This window comes from Mus caroli, unplaced genomic scaffold, assembly GCF_978045245.1.
Source record: "Mus caroli unplaced genomic scaffold, Mus_caroli_1 scaffold_7, whole genome shotgun sequence".
Taxonomy (NCBI): domain Eukaryota; kingdom Metazoa; phylum Chordata; class Mammalia; order Rodentia; family Muridae; genus Mus; species Mus caroli.
Window position 1 is genome coordinate 25917976 of NW_028227262.1, and position 21174 is coordinate 25939149.

At 41.0% G+C, this 21174-nt stretch overlaps 1 protein-coding gene across 1 annotated transcript; it reads right to left on the minus strand.

Annotated features, from left to right (window-relative positions):
* Positions 1 to 10199: 10199 nt before the first annotated feature.
* On the minus strand, positions 10200 to 20193 carry LOC110296941 (C-type lectin domain family 4 member A-like). Its single transcript, XM_021165748.3, has 6 exons — positions 19968 to 20193; positions 18758 to 18874; positions 15066 to 15167; positions 12837 to 12991; positions 11806 to 11918; positions 10200 to 10706 (listed from the first exon to the last, which is right to left on the minus strand). Exons 1-6 carry the CDS (start codon positions 20047 to 20049, stop codon positions 10562 to 10564), a joined length of 714 nt encoding a protein of 237 aa, XP_021021407.2. The 5' UTR covers positions 20050 to 20193; the 3' UTR covers positions 10200 to 10561.
* Positions 20194 to 21174: the final 981 nt, after the last annotated feature.

A 21174-nucleotide genomic window follows, 5' to 3' on the forward strand; every position in this document is an offset into this window, starting at 1 on the left:
TTCAAGAAAAGACCTGCCTCCCTCAGAAAGCACAACTCATTCCCTCTCTAAGGCTCTGTAGTATGTAAGAACCAATTGCAGAACCAAGTTGTCATGTCACACAATTGTATGAAAGAAGAGGGATGTCTCACTAGGCTAAACCACATGAGAACAAGAAACCACAGCATGGGACCATTCAGGTCACACAGGGGAAATGCAACCTCTTAATACAAGAAAATAAGAATTGTAGCCCTCAAACCCACTCAGCGAGGTATGCAAGTACTACAGAGTGGGAACTCAAAGGGGGAAGAAAAGAAATAGGAAGGAGAAGAAAAGAGGAACCATGCTATTAGAGAATTCTATCCTAAGACACAGCAAACATAAATTCGTGCAGTTCTATATGCAAATCGGTTTTCCTTTTTTTTTTTTTTTAAGGAAAACCAGACAACATGGGAAAACACTTAAGACATGACATTGATTTTGACTGAAGAAACAAATTGTGATATCACATTCTAGAGGACCATTGTCCCTCGCCATTGTGTGGGATCCCACTTTTCTCTCAGCTGCCTACAGTATTGGGAAGGCAAAGCTCATATCCTGTTTCTTCTGAAGCTGATCCTCTGAGCACTCTGCCTCCTGCCACAGATTCATAACTACCTGCATGGGGACTCTCCACTCACTTTGATATTGGTCACATCTAGAGCTCCTGAAACAGCTCTGGATAGTAGCTGTGGGAAGACTCTGTTCTCTCCTTGTGCCTCTCTTCTCTTAATCCTTATGCTCCTCAGCATGAGGAGGATGCAGCATGCAGGATTATGCAGTGTTCACTGCACTGTTGGAAAATCAAATGGGTCACAGTGTAAAAGAGGGGACACTTATATTAGTTGCTAAAGTTGGGATTACTTGAGTCCCTCTTACAGACATCTTCCAGCTCATAGCCACAAACTCAACCTTCAGTTCTTCCAACTACTTCCCTTCTTTGAATCCCCTCTAGCTACTCCCATGCTTTTACATATAACAAGCAAAGAGCATGTGAATGCATAAGAAACACACACAGTTTGTTTTTATTGGTTTTCTCTTGCTTTTGTACCCAAACATACCGAAAACCATGGGTTCATACTATAACCACCATTTTAATATAATGCCACAGATTTCATTTTATTTCCCAGATGTCTGCGTTTCTAACCTACATCTGTGAGTGAAAACAATCTATGTTTATTATCTGTATCTCAAACTGCCAAGTGATAATCTTTAGGATGCTACTCCTCTCCTTCCCACATTGATCACCCTTCACTAAGAGGCCTGTCCCTTCTGGATAGGCTCCAAACTTCAGGTCAAGCTTATGTCCCCTGAAGTGATGCCTTCCTTCATTAGGCTGAATATTCCCACACAGGACCAGACACATTGCTGAAGTTCTTACACCTTGGCTGTGGAAAACCTCCTTTGACTTACTTGTGCTCTGACTCCTCATACTGATCTCTGAGGAGACTTCATTCAGCCTCTTTGGGGCTTTATTACTCCACCAAGGTCACCTTGATGGACAGAAGTGATCATTGCCCTGAAAGGTATGGAGGGGCCACACAGAGGTATCCCACCAAACAGACATCATCCTTACCTTGCCAGTCCCTGAAACCCACACCAACACTGCCTTCTGTTTAGACACTCTCCTCATCCTACTTGACTGCTAACCCCCAATGCCAGGTCACCCACAACCAGGCAAGAATACTCTCCTTACCTTAATAGACAGTAATGTCCCATACTCAGCTTTCCACCATATACATTCTACCCATGCCTGGTCTACCCCCTGCAAGGAAACTTGTACTGAGAATTTTGGAATTTTGATTTCTTCTAAAAAACACAGAAATATAAGAATATGTTTTCATTTTAATTGAAGTTGTGGGGGTATGAAGTTGCTTCGGACTCTTCACAGCAGCTAGCTATGATCAACCTTGTGCTCTAGTAGTGGTGTGATTTTGCCAGTTTCTACTATTGTGTCATGTTTGGAATTCTGGGAACTTTTCAGAGGGCGTGTAGATTCTATAGCCCCAATAGTCAGGGTTGGTGATTCTTGGGGAGGGGGGGTAGTTTTGTTAGTAGTCATGCTCAAAGAAGAAAAAAAGAAAGAAATTAGATTCAAGGATCTCTCTCTTCCTCTCTCTCTCCCATCTATCCTTTTTCTCCCATCTAGTTAAAGTGTGGTAAAATGAGAGGGAGCAGAGATAAAGTGTGGGAAAAAGAAGAATCCACAAAAAAAGACAGGCAATATGTGGTGCCTCAATCTGGGGCTCAAAAATTAAAGATAAAAATGAGAAATTTGATTTCAAATGCCATGAAGGAAATGACATGTGGCGAGGAAAGATGGCTACTTTGTTTTAAGAAGCCAGTAAAAAGTTTATTGCAGCTGCTACTACTAGGATATCCCCAGCAATGCTCTCAGATTTTCTGGGTTGGTTTTTTTTCTATCTTTGTATATTTTGTTTCCAAAAAAAGTTTGAAAGACTGTCTGAGGAGTTGGAAAAAATTGTGGCTAGAAATGGAGGGGCATGAAATACTAAAAAGGGAGGGTGGAAACAAAGGGGGTCAGTCTATTCTTTTGTTTCTGAAAGGATTGTAAGGTTGGCTGTGCAACTGGAAAAACTGTGGGTAGAGGTGGAAGCACAAGAGAGCAAGGATCATTAAACAGGGAGAACATGAAAGGCTCAGGCCTGAGCAAGAGAATGGGGATTTCTCACCGGAAGAATGAGGAAAGAGACTGTGCTAGAGGGTGGATGGGTCAGAAATTAGCACAAAAAGCAGGAGGACAATCTGATGAAACAGGCCATTTTGAGAGAAAGGGTTAATCTCTAACCAATTGTGCTGACAGAGTGGGAGAAGGGGAAGCCTGGAGTTATGAGACAAACATCAGCTTTCCCAAAAGTCATACAAGAAGTACCTGGTAATGGTACAGAACAAGGTTATAACAAGATAGGATGGCATCCTATGGAAATAATACGTGTAAAGAAGCCACGATGTCATATGAGATGCACTCAACTTATGTGAAACAAATTCTAAATAACTGGGCTACTCTAAATAGAATTATACCCCAATACTGGAAGAGATTGGTGATAGTTATACTAAAGGCTGATCCGCAGTTGCAATGGTTAGCAGGGTAGAGTGAAGAAGCAGCAAATATTTAACAGTGAAATAGAGCAAGGGGAATGATACCTGCATTGATCTTAAGTAATCTCTCTTTCCTCTCCTGTTCTATGAGAACTGAATATATCCTATCTCTGATGCATTCTGTTAAATCTTTGATTCATCACCACTTTGTCAACCTCCCCCCCCCACACACACACACAAATTAGACATCACTTTCAAATATGGCTGCTTCCTTCTATTGTTTGGGATCAAAGGTGTATACGAAGTGCATGCCTGTATGCCAGCCAGACCATACTATAATCCATAGAGTATCTGTATTCCAGTCAAGTCACATAGACCTAGAAGGTACTCGGATGTGAGTCTTTCCATAATATGAGAGTAGCCAAGTCCCTCTCCAGTGCTCAAAGAAGAAACAAGAAGACAGTCTCTCTCTCTCTCTCTCTCTCTCTCTCTCTCTCTCTCTCTCTCTCTCTCTCTCTCTCTCTCTCTTCTATCTAGTGAATAGGAGGTGAAACCTTGGGGATAATGTAGGGGGATAAAGGATAAAGGGTGGAAAAGAAAAACCCATAAAGTAGTAAAAGACAAGCAAACCTCTTTTCAACCTTCTGTGTCTTTGAATCCCAACCCAGTACAAAGCCAACATTATTCTTGGGTTCCTCTTCACCTCTTCCAAATGTTGAGGGTTGTTTTACTTCTCCTGTCTCATCAGCAAAGAGGCAATATATAACTGGTCTTTGATCCTTTGTGGGTTCTTCTTTTTCCCATCATTTATCACCCCAATTTCACCCCCATCACTATATAAGAAAGGATAGAAGGGAGAGAGATCTCGAAATCCAATTTTGTCCTTTCGTTTCTTTGAGCATGACTACTAACAAACCACAACCAACCCCCCTGAATGATCCACAACCTCCAACCCCACCTGTAAGCACATCTTTCCATTTAGCATACCCCAGTTTACTGGGGCTGGTATTAGCATGTAGTTTAGCAGCAGAGCGGCCTTCCTTATCTAATTGTAAAACATTTAAGGTAAAAAGAGCTAAGGAGAGGCTTATCTTTGGGGTATGGCCATAGCCTATTCCCCCTTTTTTGTTTTATTAATATTTTTTAAGGTTTTATGTGCTCTTTCAATGATTCTTTGGCCTTGAGGATTATATGGCAGGCCGTGTTTAACTTGTACTTCCATCTGTTAAGAAAAAGACACCAGGGTTTTGGCAATATATGCAGGGCCATTGTCTGTTTTAAGTTGTTGGGATTTACCCCAAGCAGCCCAGGCCTCCAAACAATGCTGTATAACATAGGAAGCCTTTTTCTCTGCCATGGGAGATGCATAAACTATTCCTGAACATGTATCAATGGATACATGAAAGTATTTCAATTTGCCAAATTTTGAAAAATGTGTCACATCTATCTGCCACACCTGTAGAGGGAGCAATCCTCTAGGATTTACTCCATAAGAAGGTGGGTGTTGAAACTCAAGGCAACGTCTACAGGTAGTGACTACATCCCGAGCTTGTGCTCTAGAGATTCTAAATTTTCTCTGCAAAGTTTTAGCATTAACATGAAATTTAGAATGAAATTGTGAGGCTAACTCCATAGGGGATGGTAAAAATATGAACTCTATATGAGCACAATTATCCACAATATCATTTCCCCTACTTAAGGGTCCTGGAAGCCCACTATGGGCATGGACATGTCCAATATATAATGGTTGGCATCTTTCCTACAGCAACTTCTGTAATTGTAAAGCCAAGGCTTGGATACGAGGTACTACGAGCTTTTATTTGGCCAGCCACTTCTAGGGATAAAACTAAATTAACTACATATTGTGAATCTGAAATTAGATTAAAAGGAAAATCACAATCCTTAATGACCTCAATAACTATTTGTAATTCCACCATCTGCGGAGTACAGGGATAATACTGCCTGACCACAGGATCATTCCCCTCTACCATATATACTCCGCATCCGGTTTTTGATCCATCAGTAAACACGTTAACTGCATCCTTAATGGGTGTTTTCCTCACCACTTGAGGAAAAATGACTGGATGTTCCTTTAAAAAGGTCATTAAAGGATGTTTGGGATAATGATTATCAAATGGGCCCTCATTAATACAGGCTAAAATAGTCCACTCATCAATATTTGCTGTTAGGACCTTTTGCTGATACCCATCATAAGGGATTACAATAGAGCTGGGGTTTATACCAAAAAATTGTAAACAATGCTGAATTCCCAACAAGGCTAAAGAAGCCACTGTTGTAGGGTAATGATCTAATGTCCTCCCAGCAGATATTTTGGAATGGATCCATAACAATGGGCCTTCTTGCCACAATAATCCTGTGGGTTGCATCTCGGTAGGTGATATTATCAAAATGATGGGTAACCCTTCTCTACAACGCTGAAGCTGGGCTTTAATCAATTCTTCTTCCACTAGGGTAAGGAACTTTCTAGCCTCAGGTGTTAATTCCCTTTTGGAACTTAACTCTGAGTCTCCTAAAATTTGAAACAGAGGTTTTAATTTAACATTTGGGATCTTCAAATAGGGCCGAATCCAATTGATATCACCTAACAATTTCTGAAAATCATTTAAAGTATGCAAGGAATCAACCCTCAACTGTATCTTTTGAGGCCAAACGGCCGTAGGGGCGATCCTTGCTCCTAAATAGGACACTATTTTCAACAAATCCCTACCCCATAAGGTAATGGGCAGCTCAAGCACATATCGTTGAAACATCCCATAATGCCCTTCCTTATCTTTCCAAGGGAACATCCTGGCACTTATGTCTGGGCTCTTTGCATAGCCCAAGCCTTGTAATATTTGTTCTGACTCTTGAATCGGCCATCCTTTTGGCCAGTCCTTAAACCAAAAGGCAGTAAGAAAAATTATCCAAATGGCTAGAAAAAGAAAGTAATCCATAGACTATCCCTATTACCCTCTTACTTTCACTACCCTCTCACTTTCTCATCTCCAGAGCCGGAGAGCCTTATTGTCTCTTACTGATAGCCTAATTGTCTCTTACCGAGAACCTTATCATCTCTTACCGAGAGCCTAATCCCAACCTCAGGATGGTGAGTTACTTACCGTACTCATCCTGTTGACAGACCCTTACTACAGAAAGTTCTGAATCTCTTTGGTGGGGGAGTCGGGTCCCGGGTTTCGGCACCACTTGTTGTGTCCAACTCGGCCAGCAAGAAAAATTCAACCACCGGTTCTTCTTAAAGCAGTTTACTCAGACAGCTTCTCTCTTCAAATCACCCACCTCTTGGGGTACAAGCGTTTTTATCCACTCAAGCCACAAACACGCCTCAACCAATCACCACAGGTCACATCACCTCACCAGGCAGGCTTGCTCAGCCAATCAGGGATTAAGAGCGAGCCATCCACCAAATATGGGCTTGTTTACTGCCTGGCATAGATTTCCGTCTGGCTGGCCAGGGAGTCCAGAATGGCTTCCCACAATGGTCAAGCTATGCCCAGTATGGCACATGATCTCTTTCTGCTGTCTTTAGATCAAGATGTAGAACTCTCAGCTCTCTCCTAGCTCCATGTCTGTTTATTCTCTGCCATGTTTCCCACCACGACAATAACAGACTAAACCTCTGAAACTGTAAACCAGACTCAATTAACTGTTTTCCTTTATAAGGGTTGCCATTGGATGGTTTCTCCTTACAGCAAAACAATGCAAACTAAAACATCATTCAACTACATACAAGTCACACCAATCAAATGGTCTATTCCCCTGCCAGAAGCAGTCAGATGCCAATCACACTTCAGCCCACATTCCATCCCACTATGCTGGGGTTTTGTGCTAACTGGGCCTCCATGAGGAACCTCTCCTCAACTATTTGGGGTTCTGAGTCACCACAAGAAGTGGCCACATATGGGTACTTTCCTCACCATGATGTGAGTGCCTGTATCTAAGTCAGCTGCTGGGTGGAGCTCTCAGAAGACAACATGCCCCTGTCTGCAACCATAACAGTATCACTAATAGTGTTATGGATTGGTGCTTGCCCATGGGATGGGTCTCAAGTCAGGATGGTTATTGATTGGCCATTCCCTCATTCTTTGCTCCATCGCCCATGTCTGTATTTCTTCTAGACAGTATAAATTTTAGGTTGAAATACCTGTGGGTGGGTTGGTGTCTCTATAGATCCACTGGGGTTCCTGCCTGGCTACAGGAAGTGCCTTCTTCAAGTTCCATGTCTTCAAGTTCCATGTCTCCAGTACAGTGAGTCACAGCTAAGGTCACCCCCACTGATCTTGAGCACTTCCCTTATTGCAGGTCTCTGTCCCATCCTGGAGATGCCCTCCTACCTCCCCACCCCCATCCATTGCAGAATTCCATTCATTCCTATGGCCATATGGCCATCTCTCCTATCCTTCTCCATACCTGATCCTGAATTCCCCATTCTCCTCCCCATTCTTTCCCCCCACCCCCCAGTTCTGTCTATCCATCTGCCTCTTATGTCTACTTTATTCCCACTTCTAAGTGAGATTCAAGCTTCCTCTCTTGGGCCTTCCTTCTTGTTTAGTTTCTTTGGGTCCATGGGATATAGCATGATACCTACATTCTGTGACTATTACCCACTTATAAATGAGTACATACCATGCATGTTCTTTTGGTACTAGGTTACCTTACTCAGGATGATATTTACAAATTTTTTCCCATAGCAAAATATATGTCCAAAGCTTCCATATCTCACATACACTAGACTAAGACACAGCCAATTCCAGTGTCCAAGTGGCTTGTAATAAAAAATATTTCTCATTTGTGTATCCTAAGGGCCTGGATATGGGTTATTGTAATTCTGACCAGCTTCTTTTTATGTTTATCATTTTTGTCCCCAGGATCATAGAGAACCACAGCTCCTTGGAAGCTGAATATGCCTTAGCCTCTTGTATTTAGAGAAGTCAGATTCATTCTCATTCTATGAACCAATAAAAGTCACTTGGACACACATGTCAGTTGGGGTTGGAAACATACTTTATATAAAGGAATATGTGTCAAAGGCACTGAAGCATTAGTCTTTTACAGGGAAGTATGTAAGCCTGGGGAACCATCATAGCAACCACACTAAATCCCTTTACATTGTGTACTCAATAGCTGTCTTGTTATTGGATTTCAAAATGGAACATTAATACCATGAGCAGAGAGGAACCATTTCAACACAAGCATAAAATAGTGAAACTTGTCCTATATTTCTTTCTGATATTAAAGGAAACTAGTACTATATGGATTAAGTGTGGGAAGGTTGTCATGTGCACCATGGGCTCTATCCTGAAGCACTCTGGGAGTTCCTGTGAAGGTAATGGTGCACATTTCCCTGTTCAGTTACTGCTAAATTTTTATCATATGACATCTGGGCTGTCAAAGATTCTTTCCGGACTTTTACCTAAGTCATGGGAGGTTGCCTCTCTAATTCTTTAGGATTCCTGGAGCTATTGGAAAGTCTGTTTTATCATGGTAGACCATGAAGCTTTATGCCTCTCAGTTATCTAATAGTGCCTGCTAACACAGTGATTCATGTTAGGAGCTCACCATTTCAGAAACACTGACCATGTGTTTAAAAATGTTGTGCCTTTGCACCATGAGATGTTCACGCTGGAAGTGAAATGATGCTGAAAACTGAGCTCACTCTCATGATCAATCAGCTGCTCATGCCTATATGATGAACCCCTATGAATCTGTGAGCATCAGAGGCCACCCCTAGTGGGCCTCTTCTATATATTGTCATTCCTTAACATTCTAGGAAATACATATATGAGATCAATGGAAGTTCCCTATTTTGGGAACCCTCCTAGACCTCACCTTATATGTCTCTCCCTTTAGTTCTGATTTGTATGTTTTGGTATAATAAAACTGTAACCCTGGTAGAGCATAATCATTAGTTCAGAGAGTCATTGTAGCAACTTATACATCCTCAGGTATAATGGAATTCTCAAAATCTGCAGAGTAGATTAGAAGTAAAGGCATCCTTGGAACCTACTGAACTTTTGACTTGAGTCTGAACTGAGGACAGTCTTGTGGAGGCATGGCCTGAATTTGAGATTAACTTTAAGTAGTAAATAATATACTTTTGGTCATAGCATACTAGAACAGCCAAAGAAATATTTGGGAGCACCTGAGGAGATATGTATGAGGTCACATATAATTTCAGAAAAAAAGTTATCAAGTTTTCTAAGAGTGATAATTGTATTTGGTACTAAAATGTTGACTGAACTGTTATGTAGCAAACTAACTCTCAAATGTCCTAGCAAATGAATATATCTGTTCACACATATGTATATACATACACAAATTATCAAAATGTTAACAACCGTTAAATATGGATGGGGTAGTTTTATGAGTATTGATACCATTCAGTCAATTTCTGTTTTAAAATATTTATGATACGAAGTTTAAAGGGCTTCTAGCATGTTGAACAGCATAAAGGTTCCCATGGAACATATTGGTCTCCTCAACATCCATTCACAGGGACAAGGCTGTTCCTAATGCAGCAGGCACCAAGGTGGGACAACAAGAATCACTGGAGGGTCTAGGAGAAGGTTATGTCTCCTTAAACTTGCTGTTAATGTAATTCACCCAGTCCAAGATCAGCCAGCCATTAGAGCCACACAACACCCATAGAACATGACACACTAGCCATGGGGACAAAGTTTGGGTATGGTTCCTGATAGTGCAGGTATTGGGACACATGAGAAAATGCTGATGGAAGAGGGCACAAACTGCCAAAGAAAACAGGAATAATTACTGAGGGTCAAAGTGACAATAGCCAACAATATCACCCTGTGTGTCAGGACTTATGTAAGAAGATCTTAAATATTCTAAAACCACACACACACACACACACACACACAACTGTGGTAGGTAGTAGCAGGTGTTGTCAATCTAATTGTGGTAGCCTCTCCACAATGTATTTCCACATCAAGTCAAAACAGTGTAACTAACACAAGTATACATGATTTATTTGTTAACTATACATCAATAAAACCAAAGCCAGAGAGAGAGAGAGAGAGAGAGAGGGAGAGGGAGAGGGAGAGGGAGAGGGAGAGGGAGAGGGAGAGGGAGAGGGAGAGGGAGAGGGAGAGGGAGAGGGAGAGGGAGAGAGAGAGAGAGAGAGAGAGAGAGAGAGGGGGGGGGGGGGAGAGAGAGAGAGATGGGTAAAAGGAATAAGACTTTGGGAATCTAAGAATGGGCAGAGATGTTTGTTGCTTCCACATATGCACAGAGTCTCCTATATAGCCTCTGGTACATGGAAAATTCTCATTATATAAGAGAATGACAATGACCAAGTAAGTTTACATATGTACCAGTATTATCATATGTAAAACCATTGGCTGCCTACCTAAAATTCTGTGGACCTCTGTTCCACATGAAGAACTTTCCAAGTGTCTGCATAATGGTGGATAACAATGCAATCCCGTGGCCATGGAGAATGTGTGATTCATAAGTATATTTTTTTCACATGACAAACTGAGTTCTGTTTATCACTGCAAGGGATATCACTCCAGCCCCATCCAGTACTCTGACGATGATTTATTATAACACACTGTTCATTGTCACTGCTGGGCTCACCTTTGTGCCAGAATCTGAAAGAGAGGAAAGAGCATCAGGGTGTTTTCTACACTAATGCTTGAAAAGAGGAAGCAAGCCTGAGAATAAGGTTGGAATTTATGGAGATCACAGCACTCAATGTTCTCTTAGCTTGTTACTTAACCCTTCTCCCAGGACACATCACAAAGGATACTATTTCCCCATCCCTAGGTCTAGGTACCAGGGGACAATCAACCCATAGTGATTATTTACATGGTGAAAAGGTCTCCTCTTATTTTCATGTTTTAATAACCCTTGTTTTCATTTTACAATGGAATTATTTTAGAGACTGAAGATCAAGTTAAAATATCTAGATAGCCTACTTTTTTCTGTCATCTAGGACTAATAATTTAGTAACCTGGATTCCAAGTTTTCTTCTCTGAAAACTGGGAGTGACAATCCTATCACTACATGTTTCCTACAACAGACATTAGAAAGGATTTGGCAACATAGTAATAAATTAAGAGCTTATAAACGGTCATGTAAATATGGAAACACAACAATATCAGATTGAGGGCTCATGGTTTATGAGAAATAGTTAGAATATTGTCATGAATTTATCTTATAAAGATATAAATTATGGCTGGGGGCATGGCTCAGACATTAAGAATGCTTGCTAATTTTCGAGAGAAAATGTGAGAGTTCTATTCCCAGCACCCACATTGGTAAGGTCAAACCACCCCAGTTCCACTCGACCCAACAACCGCTTGAGTTCTGTGGACACTCAAATACATGTGGCAGAAACTCACAGAAATACACACATATATATACACAAATAAAAATGAATTAAATCCTATTTTTAAAGATATAGATGAGAAACTGAAACCATAATAAAATACATCTATGGGTAAAGACCTTGGTTGGGTATTTTCTATTCTACACTCTTCAAACTCAGTTTCCTCATCTCTACTAAGAATAGCAGTAATGTGTGACCCATAGGACTCCTGTTATGAGTACATGGGAGAGTAAAAGGAACTCCATCCCCAGCTGTTTCACCAGGAGGCAGCTATTTTAGCTTCATAACTGACAGCTGGAACACCCTAAATTCTCCTCATGATACAGGACCTAGAACTCCTCTTGTAAGTCTACACTCACGTGGTATTATCATCGTACGGTGTCTGATCAATCCATTGCCATTGTTGATGACCTGGATTTGAAAGTCCTATAAAATAAGCAGTACCAATGTCCAGGATCCCGGTGATGAAATCCTAAGAGGAAAGAAAGATACAGCCTTCAGCCTCGATTGAATAACTCTTTTCTGTTATAGAATTTTTTATAAGATCTTTTAAAAATGATTTTAATGATACAAAATTATAGGGTTCAATATGGTGCACATATACAAATACACAATAATCAAATCCTACTTCATCTCTCTAGGCTTTTAAATATATTTCAAATTTTAGATTTTAGAGGTATGCTGTGATATTGTGACTGATTGTTTTCTGGTCACACCAAGATTAGAAAACCAAGGATCAAGGAATAGAAGAAACCCCCAGGAGTGCTTGTTTTCTCCCCTCTCCCCCAGGAGTACACATCTCCTCACCCCAACCCCCAGGGTGCACTTCTTCTCAGATGATCAGGAAACAGTCAAAGTCATCACTCATGTTTTCACGACTTTAGAAACAATTTCAGACCATGATCATAATGAATCCCCATCTCAAACTGGCTTTCCCTCTTTTCTTCACCAACACCATTTTTGACAGTTGTGCATGAGAGAATTTTGCACATTTAATCATTCTCCATTCACACTTCATCTATTTTGTTTCTCAAGGCTGGCCATGACCATCCCAATTTGGTCCTGTTTCCCTGTGCCCTTCTCTGTTAGTCAGTTGTACTACTACAGGAAACACTAGAGTGTGGAAACGACAAACTGATGTTTTGAGCAGAAACATTTCATCGTTTCCTCCAGCCTAGTGTGTTGCATTTTTGATGCCACGGTTCCTTGGTGTTTAGTTCCACTGAAGTGATACCAAGATGTACAAGGCAAGGGTTAAGGCAACCATTCTTGCCTATCTGCTGGAAAGCCTTCTGCCACAGCACCAACACCCACATCAACAAAACTCCCTCTTAGTAGAAACTGGCAGACAGCCTGCTGAGCCCAGACTCCGCTCTCTCCCAGGATGTACCTGCTCGTCCTGACTGTGGATCACCACCAGATGAGCACCCATGTGGAAGCAGTTCTCCTTACTCTCGTTCCAAGATGCCACCAAGTCAGTTGAAGTGAAGTAGCAGTAGGAACCAAACGGCTTCCAATCCTTTGGGCAACAGCTCCAGACTTTGTCTTTGGAGAAAGAAGAAAATGTAAATGCAATGTAATAAAGTCATTTTAAAGTTATTTGTATGTAGACACCATGTGGAAGCTGGAACTTCCAGCTTCTCCAAGATGCAGCAGGAGCCCCTCACTCCTCAGGTGCAAAGAAACCCAAGTCTACCTCCACTATCACTAATGTCAGGGCTCTCTGTCCTACTGGGGTGGTATCAGAAAAAGCCAGAAAAACAGACTGTAAAGAACACCCAGACTCTGGGGATATAATGCTAAACAATCTCAGTCTGCAAAGAATAGAACTCATCATAGCAAGAACCAGAGAGCTCTTATATTACCTAAATATATACACATATATGTACAAAAAGAATAAATGTCAACAACCAAGGCAGAAAATTTTCAGTTATCAGACATGTATTTTTAATTAGTGATGATAAAAATGGTAGTCAATATATCCTAACAAGCAAGATAACAAAAGTATAGGTTAATCTGAAAAGCTTTATCCATGATAGATGTCTCAAGAAGAAAATATTAAGATTCTGGAAGTAAGTTTTAAAAATATATATAAACCATGGACAAATAAAAACATAAAGAGCTGAATAGAAATGTAATATCTGAAAAATACATTTTAAGTATTCTGTGATATTAATTGCATCCTCCTTAGGCAACAGAGATATCTGTGAGCCCTTAAAGGGGACAAACTGAAATGAAATAGAAAAGTAATCTCTCACAAAGATCCCAAATGTCAGTAGATCAATGTGATTCCCATCAAAATTTCAACATTCTTCATAAGATAAATGAATCTCAAAGAGTATCAAAATTCATACAGAAGCATAAAAGACAGCCAGAGCAATCCTGAGGAAAACAGAATAACGTTTGGAGGTGCCACCATCCTTGACTTCAAGCTAGACTCTAGAGCATGGTACCAGCCCAAAAGCACACGGGTCGATTGATGGACAGAAATGGGAAGCACAAGTATAAATCAGCACAGCTACAACCACCTGAGTTCTTGACAAAAAATACGTATCAGAGGCAGACAGCCTCTTCAACAAATTGTACTCAAAAAACAAGGTGCTAACATGAAAAATGAAGCTGGATACCTAGCCATTCTGTATAAAACTGACTCTCAAATAGAGTCTCAATGGATTAAACACCTTACTTATGAGACCTGAAACCCTGAAGTTGATACAGGAAAAAAAAATAAGGAGAATATTTCAAGATGTAGGCATAGGACAGACTCCCTGAGTAGGAATGAGGGCTTCTGTGCTGCAAAGGAGACAGCTGAGTGAAGAGTGGGATCTGCTTACAAAGGCAGGAACCCCAGGCAAGCTTAAATGTCCTAAGTAAATAGGTGTTTTGCAAAGGTATCTTGCCAAAGACAATAAACTGTGCCTATTTAGGGCCAAAGACAGTAGAAAAACTGTTTACTCAAGGCCAAAGTGATGTACAGCCTTAAACACTCCCCTCTCCTAAACCTAAGCAATACACACCTTCATAAGTCCACCTTTCCAGCTCTGTTTACTAGCAAAAAAAAAAAAAGTTCTTTGTTTAAGTCTTGAGAAAATTAAGCTGCACACTAACACATTGAAAGTGCGTGCTGCTCTTGCAGAGAACTGGAGTTCAGTTCCCAAGACCCAGGAACAGTGGCTCACAACTGCATATAACTCCAGCTCCAGGGGATCCAATGCCCTCTTCTGGCCTCTACAGGCACTTCACTCACACAAACCCACAGAGAGACACATGCATGTAACATTTTACATTAAAAATAAAAATATTAAACACACACTTAAATATGACTCCCTGAGTTGCTCACATTCACACCACCAGATTTTCTTCATTTCCCAGGAGCTCCTTTCTGTTGTTAATAAAATTCAACTCAATCCCATATCGACCCTCCCTGAATCTTTTTTCTTTGTTGAAACTAGGCAGCCACACATCCCAATTATGCCTGATTGGAGACCTCTAAAAAGCACCCCACAGGCAGCTGGTAGTGAGTGCATGGTATAAAGTCATATATCTCCCCATAGTGGGTGTGATGGATCTAGCTGAGAATCTAGTTGGAAATGTTGGTTCTAGGCACATTAAGTTTTACCTTCCAGGAGTGAATCCCATTTTGTACACTCCAATTCAGTGTAGTTCAGTTCTTTTATAATCGTTTTCTCTCCAAGCAGCTGAGAATATTTTGTAAACAAAGCTGGAAAACACAATAAAAGCCATTCATTTTCCTGGTAGTACTATGACTCAACTCCTTCCTTTTTTACTTTCTTACATACTTTATAGAAACAAAATCTATAAATGTCCAATTACCTGAGTAGTTTAGAGCCTGCCTAGGAAATACTCCCCATCAACATAAGATGAATGTGGTGGCTGCAGTCCTAGCACTTGGGAATTAGAAGAAAGATAAGTTTTGGGTCATCCTTTACTATGCAAGTTAGTACCGTTAGTTATTTGCTTGGTTGGATGGTTGCTTGGCTTAGTTAGTTTAGTTGGTTGATTAGCTTAGTTGGTTGGTTGGTTGGTTAGTTAAATGGTTAGTTAGTTGATGCCTAGCCTGAGCTACATGAGACCCTACCACACACAAAAAAAATTCCCATCACCCTTTAGTCAATCTAACCCTACTCCTATTGGACCACAGAAAGGAAGGGACAGATCCCTCATCCTGGATATTCATCAATATTTAATGTAGGGCACACTGAAAGACTAATCTTAGGTGATAATTTCTTTCAAGTATGTGCATAGCCCAGAAAAGGTGAGGGAGAAAGGAGCTGAGACTAGTTCTGGTTTTCCTAAGAATGGGAGTTATAAAAAGAACCTGACCGTGATCGAAAGGACTTTGTTTGCATTCTCTTCTTTCCTTCCCCTCCCTCTACCCCAGCTAGCTCTTCATTCTCAGTGTCCTCATGCTGTCACTGAGTTCCTAACCTGAAACCGACTCAACATTCCTGGAGAAATTGAATTTTATCTCCCACTCATTCCTTGAGTTGCCCACCACATTCTGGCTTTTATTTTTGCTAATTTACCAAACTAGTCTTGAAATGGACTTTCAGTGGCTCTTCCTGTACACTAACTAATCAGATCTTTTTTCCCTGAAGGACTTCCCAAATTACACAAGCCTGGTTCTTTCCCCGCTTCACTTTTGAGGGATGGTGGCTCGCTCCAGTTTTGCCTGCTGCTTGCTACTGCTTCCTGTGCTCTTTCCTACGTGTTTCCTTCCCTACTCACCAATCTATATTTCTTTTATCCTTCAAATTCCTCTTCCTTACTGATATTGAGTTTTCCTGAGTTGGCAGGGTTCGAGGTTAGGGGAGTGGGGATTGGGGGGGGGGTGTTTTGGAGTTGGGGGATTGTTTGGTTGTTTGTCTGTTTTGGTATTTGCTACATATAAGTGAAAATCTTCTCAAATCTATTCCTCATTCCTAAAATATGTTAACACGCGTCCAACTAAATCTGCATTGAGGTGATCATAAACAAAGCTTAAGTCATCATATTTCAACCCAAACCTGCTGCTCATCTTCTTCCCCTTCAAATAACTTCATGACTGTTGACTTTATGAGATCAGAATATTAAAGTTATGTGTTGTTTCTTTGTGTCCCCTAGTTCTAAGCTATCAATATAAACCAAATCTTTACCCACTTTTGGCTGAAGTTACCTCCTCTCCTGTGCATCACTAGCATGGCCCTTACATGAAACCTCCATCACTTCTCAAATGGATTCTCAATTAGTCTTATAATTCCTCCTTCCCTTCATGTTTACGCCTCTGCGATAGCACACTTCTATAACTCAATTTTAATTTTAATCATTTCCTACTTCAAATTCTTCAGTGGTTCTCCATGTCTGTGGCACATTGGGAAAGTGGTCACACTTTTCAACCTTCCCTAGACCCACATCCATTTGGACTATGTCTGCACTTCCATACTCAAGAAACTGAGTCTGTTTTATTTCTCTATCTCCTGACCTGAGCTGGGTTGCCTGTAACTGATACACAACGCCATGAGTATGCATACGTTCACCTAGGACCATGAGAATCTCCCAAGACAGAACAGTCTTGGTGAAACCAGGGAGCAGGGATTACATCAATAGTTCAATTAGCCTACGAAGTTTGAAGATAGATAATGACTCAGCAACAGCTACTAAAAAAATAAATTACAGAGAGGAAATAAGTGTATTATGCTATGTGTTATTTTTTATATATGAGTCCAAATTTGTCTGCCCTCAGCCATTTCATGGAACACTACACATTTCAGAATGCACTGAAGATATTTCTTCATCTTCCATGCTCACATATGTCTATAGCCATGCCAGCACACACAGGTCCAGATGTCATCTCCTCCTGGATTTTCTTAGCCCCTGAGGTTTACTTCTTCTTACCTGCATAGCATCACCCATATGATTTTTTTAAGCACTGGTTCACTTGACCATTCTCAAAACTTCTTGAGACTGGGGGCCAGCATGTGGACTCTCTGACATGCTGCCCAATACATAGTAAATGGATATTACTAATTATTGAATGCTAAGTATAATACCTACATAAAATACATTTATAGTTTAATTTTTGATGAATGTGAAAGCTAATTTACAGAGAAATCCACTGTTTTCTAAATTACCTTTCTGGCATTGGCATAGACTCACACAGAGAGCTATATCAGGGTCCTGTCAGCAAAATTTTTCTGGCATATGCAATAGTGTATGAGTTTGGTGGTTGTATATGGGATCCCCGGATGGGACAGTCTCTGGATGGTCTTTCCTTCCTTAGCTCTGAGGATGCTCACAGTCATCTACTGGATGGAACACAGGGCCCCTAATGAAGGAGCTAGAGAAAGTACCCAAGGAGGTAAAGGGGTCTGCAACCCTATAAGAGAAACAACGATATGAACTAACCAGTACCCCCAGAGCTGTGTCTCTAGTTGCATATGTAGCAGAGTAATGTAGCCTAGTCAGCCATCAATGGGAGGAGAGGCCCTTGGTATTGTGAATATCATATGCCCCAGTACAGGGTAATGCCAGGACCAGGAAGTGGGAGTGGGTGGGTTGGGGAGCAGGGCCAGGGAGGGTATAGGGGGCTTTGGGGATGATTTCTCTTTTACGTGTACCTATGCTAAATAAACAGAACTTTAAAGGCCAAAAAAAAAGTGTATAGGTGAGGGTGTTTCTTCCCCCATCCCACCCCCATCTATCCACCCTACTCCCTCCCCCTCATCCCCCCAGAGTACGCTCTCAGAGGCAAAGGGGACAGGGGAGGAAGAGAAGAACTCTGGAAGGTGGGAAACATTTAGAATGTAAATAAATTGAATAAATAAATAAATACATTTTTAAAAATAGCTTTCAGGTCTCACACAGACTGGGACAGAAAAAAAAAAAAAAAAAAATATATATATATATATATATATATATATATATATATATATATATATATATATATATATATATATATATAATTAGGAGTTCCACTGGAGCACTGTCCCTAAAAGAGCCTGGTCCATGACTTCTTATCCCCTTCTCATTCCAAAAGATGAGCATCTGGGTGTCCAATTGGGCTGGCTTCTAAATGCTACCGAGGAGACACAGATTCATCCTTGGTACTGAGATCTAGCAGATGCTCCAGGACATGTTTCTCTAGCCAGAATGGATTCCATCATTTTTACAGGACAGTAATTCTGAGACAGATCAAAATTTCCAATACTTTCTATCGCCCCAGAATAGGTCTCTTTCCCAGGTTTCTGGGTAACTGTCTGTCTAATAGCTTCTTCTCTCTTTGCTTACTTGTTCCTCTGTACTTGTACTTACTGATCAGAGCACTGGAGAATAAGATTGTCAACAGCAGGAAATAGATTATGAGTGAGGTAAAGAGGACCTTAGAGAATTTGTGACAACTTTTCTGAGACGTGTTCTTCTTTTGGGGAGCTGAAAGGCAAACAAAATTCATTTCTTGAGTTCTGTTATTTCCTCTTCTTTTTCCTAGTCTGTTGCTGTGCCTGATAAACACTAATAATGTGATGTTTGAAATAATAAGAGAATGTAAATATGAAACAATCATGTTAATTTTAGAAACATTCCAAAATATAGAATAATTCATTCTTAACATTGAGGATAATTGTTGCCAATATTTGATATTCATTTTCCAACACATTTAAAACTTTCACACATAAATTCATATTTTCCACAATTGGCACGTCATAAATACTGATTTATGGCTATCTTTTTTTTCATTAAATCATGAATTTTTTCCTTTATAATTTTTGTATTATTTCTGAGACAGAGCCTTGGTATGTTCCCAAGGTAGACCTTGAATTCATTATGTAATCCAAGCTGGCCTCAAACTTATAGCAATCCTCTGTCTCAGCCTCCTGAGTTTTGCTACTACAGACATGGGATGAAACATCCAACCATTTTTTTTAATATCATCATGTCTTCTTTATCAGTTTTATAATGACTGCAGAGTATTTCATCATATACTTTTAAAGTTTTTCGACTTACTTCCAACTGCAAAGTATGTGATAGTCAAGAAGTATTTGTAAACCTTTGTATACCTTTATGATAAAAATCGCTACATTTTTAGTCACCACTTCTAAAAGAGTTACAATACTTTCCAACCATGTGTAAGGTCCTGCGTTCAGTCTCCATCACTGGGATGAAAAGAGTGAAAGAAGCTATCCAACACTTAGATACCAAACAAACTATGCTATGTTACCAAATAGAGATGGGGAATTATTATACAGTAGCCTAACTTTTGAAACAATATGGTACACATATTTATGTGTATTTGCATGTAGAAACGATACAATATACTCGTATGGTGTTATTTTTCTCTAGATGGTAAAAGTAAAGACAACACTTTCTCTTCTCCATTGTACAATCCCATGACCTTCCATGTCTGTCTACAGACAACACACTTGGCTGAGGCTCCAGGGACCTGCAGGCATGGCCGCATCTAAGACCATCTGTCTTTGTCCTTTACCAAATCACTAACTGGGAGCAGCAGAAAATGTTTTCTTACCTGGCCAAGAGTCTGTGTCGATGTCTGAGGAGTCAACTTTATTTTTGAAGTTCGTGTTAACATAAATGTTTTCTGAAAACATGTTGAGATGAAAGTTTCCCCTGCCCTCAGAAGATGTATGTCATCCCGTCTTTAAAATATCTCCTAAACAAGAAACAAACATGACAGCAAATAATCCTGATACCAGCTAGGAACGAGAGCTTGCAGCACTCCCCTGGCCTGCAAAGGGAGTATCGCAGACAGAAAATGCATTCCGTCCAATCATAGAATTACAGCTATACCAAGAACTCAGTGGGTGAGAGAAGAAAACAGGAAGGAATGAAAAAGAGGAACCAGGGCATTAGAGAAGTCAAACTCCCTACTGAGTTGAGATTCTGACACTCACCCTGAGCCACCCTCCACAATCAAGCCTCCTTTACCCAGCATGTGCCAGTTTCTACTCGTGATCTCTGAAGAGCTGCCAGTTGGTCTTCCTGAGTCTCTAGCACCACACTCAAGTCCCTGCCATGGACAGAAGCATTCTTCATCCCCAAGGCGCCTAGTACACACCCTAGACTGTGGCACCACGCAGGGACAGTCTCTTCACCCTTCTCAGTCTCTGGAAACCGTGCCAGCACTGCCTTATGCATGGATACTCTCTTTAACCTGCCTGGGTTCTGACAGGCCATTTCCTCCACATCCTAGCAAGGATTCTCTCTCTATCTTGAAAGTCACTGAGTTTCCAGCTTGTATTCTCTACTGCCACATCCTGTGCCTCGCCTGGCTCCTGAAACCCATGCCTGGTCTGTGAGAAAGGTCCAGTCATCCCGCTTAGTCTCCGAATCTCAGCCTGATTTGGAGCCAAAACTATGCACGGTCCCCATCCTCACCTCTCCCAAATGCCAAGGTATCATCCCATGCTGCCCTCCTTGAGGACCCTCTGCTCACTCGTTTGGGGTTCTGACTTTCCGTGAGAAGTGCCCCCAAGCATGGGTGCCTGCCTCACCCTATTTGAGTTCAGACTCCTCACCTGCCTGCTGTCAGACACAGCTGCCCTCCTCACCTCTCAGGTTTGTGGACCCACTCCCCAGTCCAGACGCTTTCTCCTCAGCGTGCCAATATTCCCCTCACCGCTTACGGCTTCAGTTCTGCCATCAAGCCAGCCCTCTGCACAGTCAGATCATTGCATCCTACTATGGACACCTGCCCTGAATGAAATTGAATTATT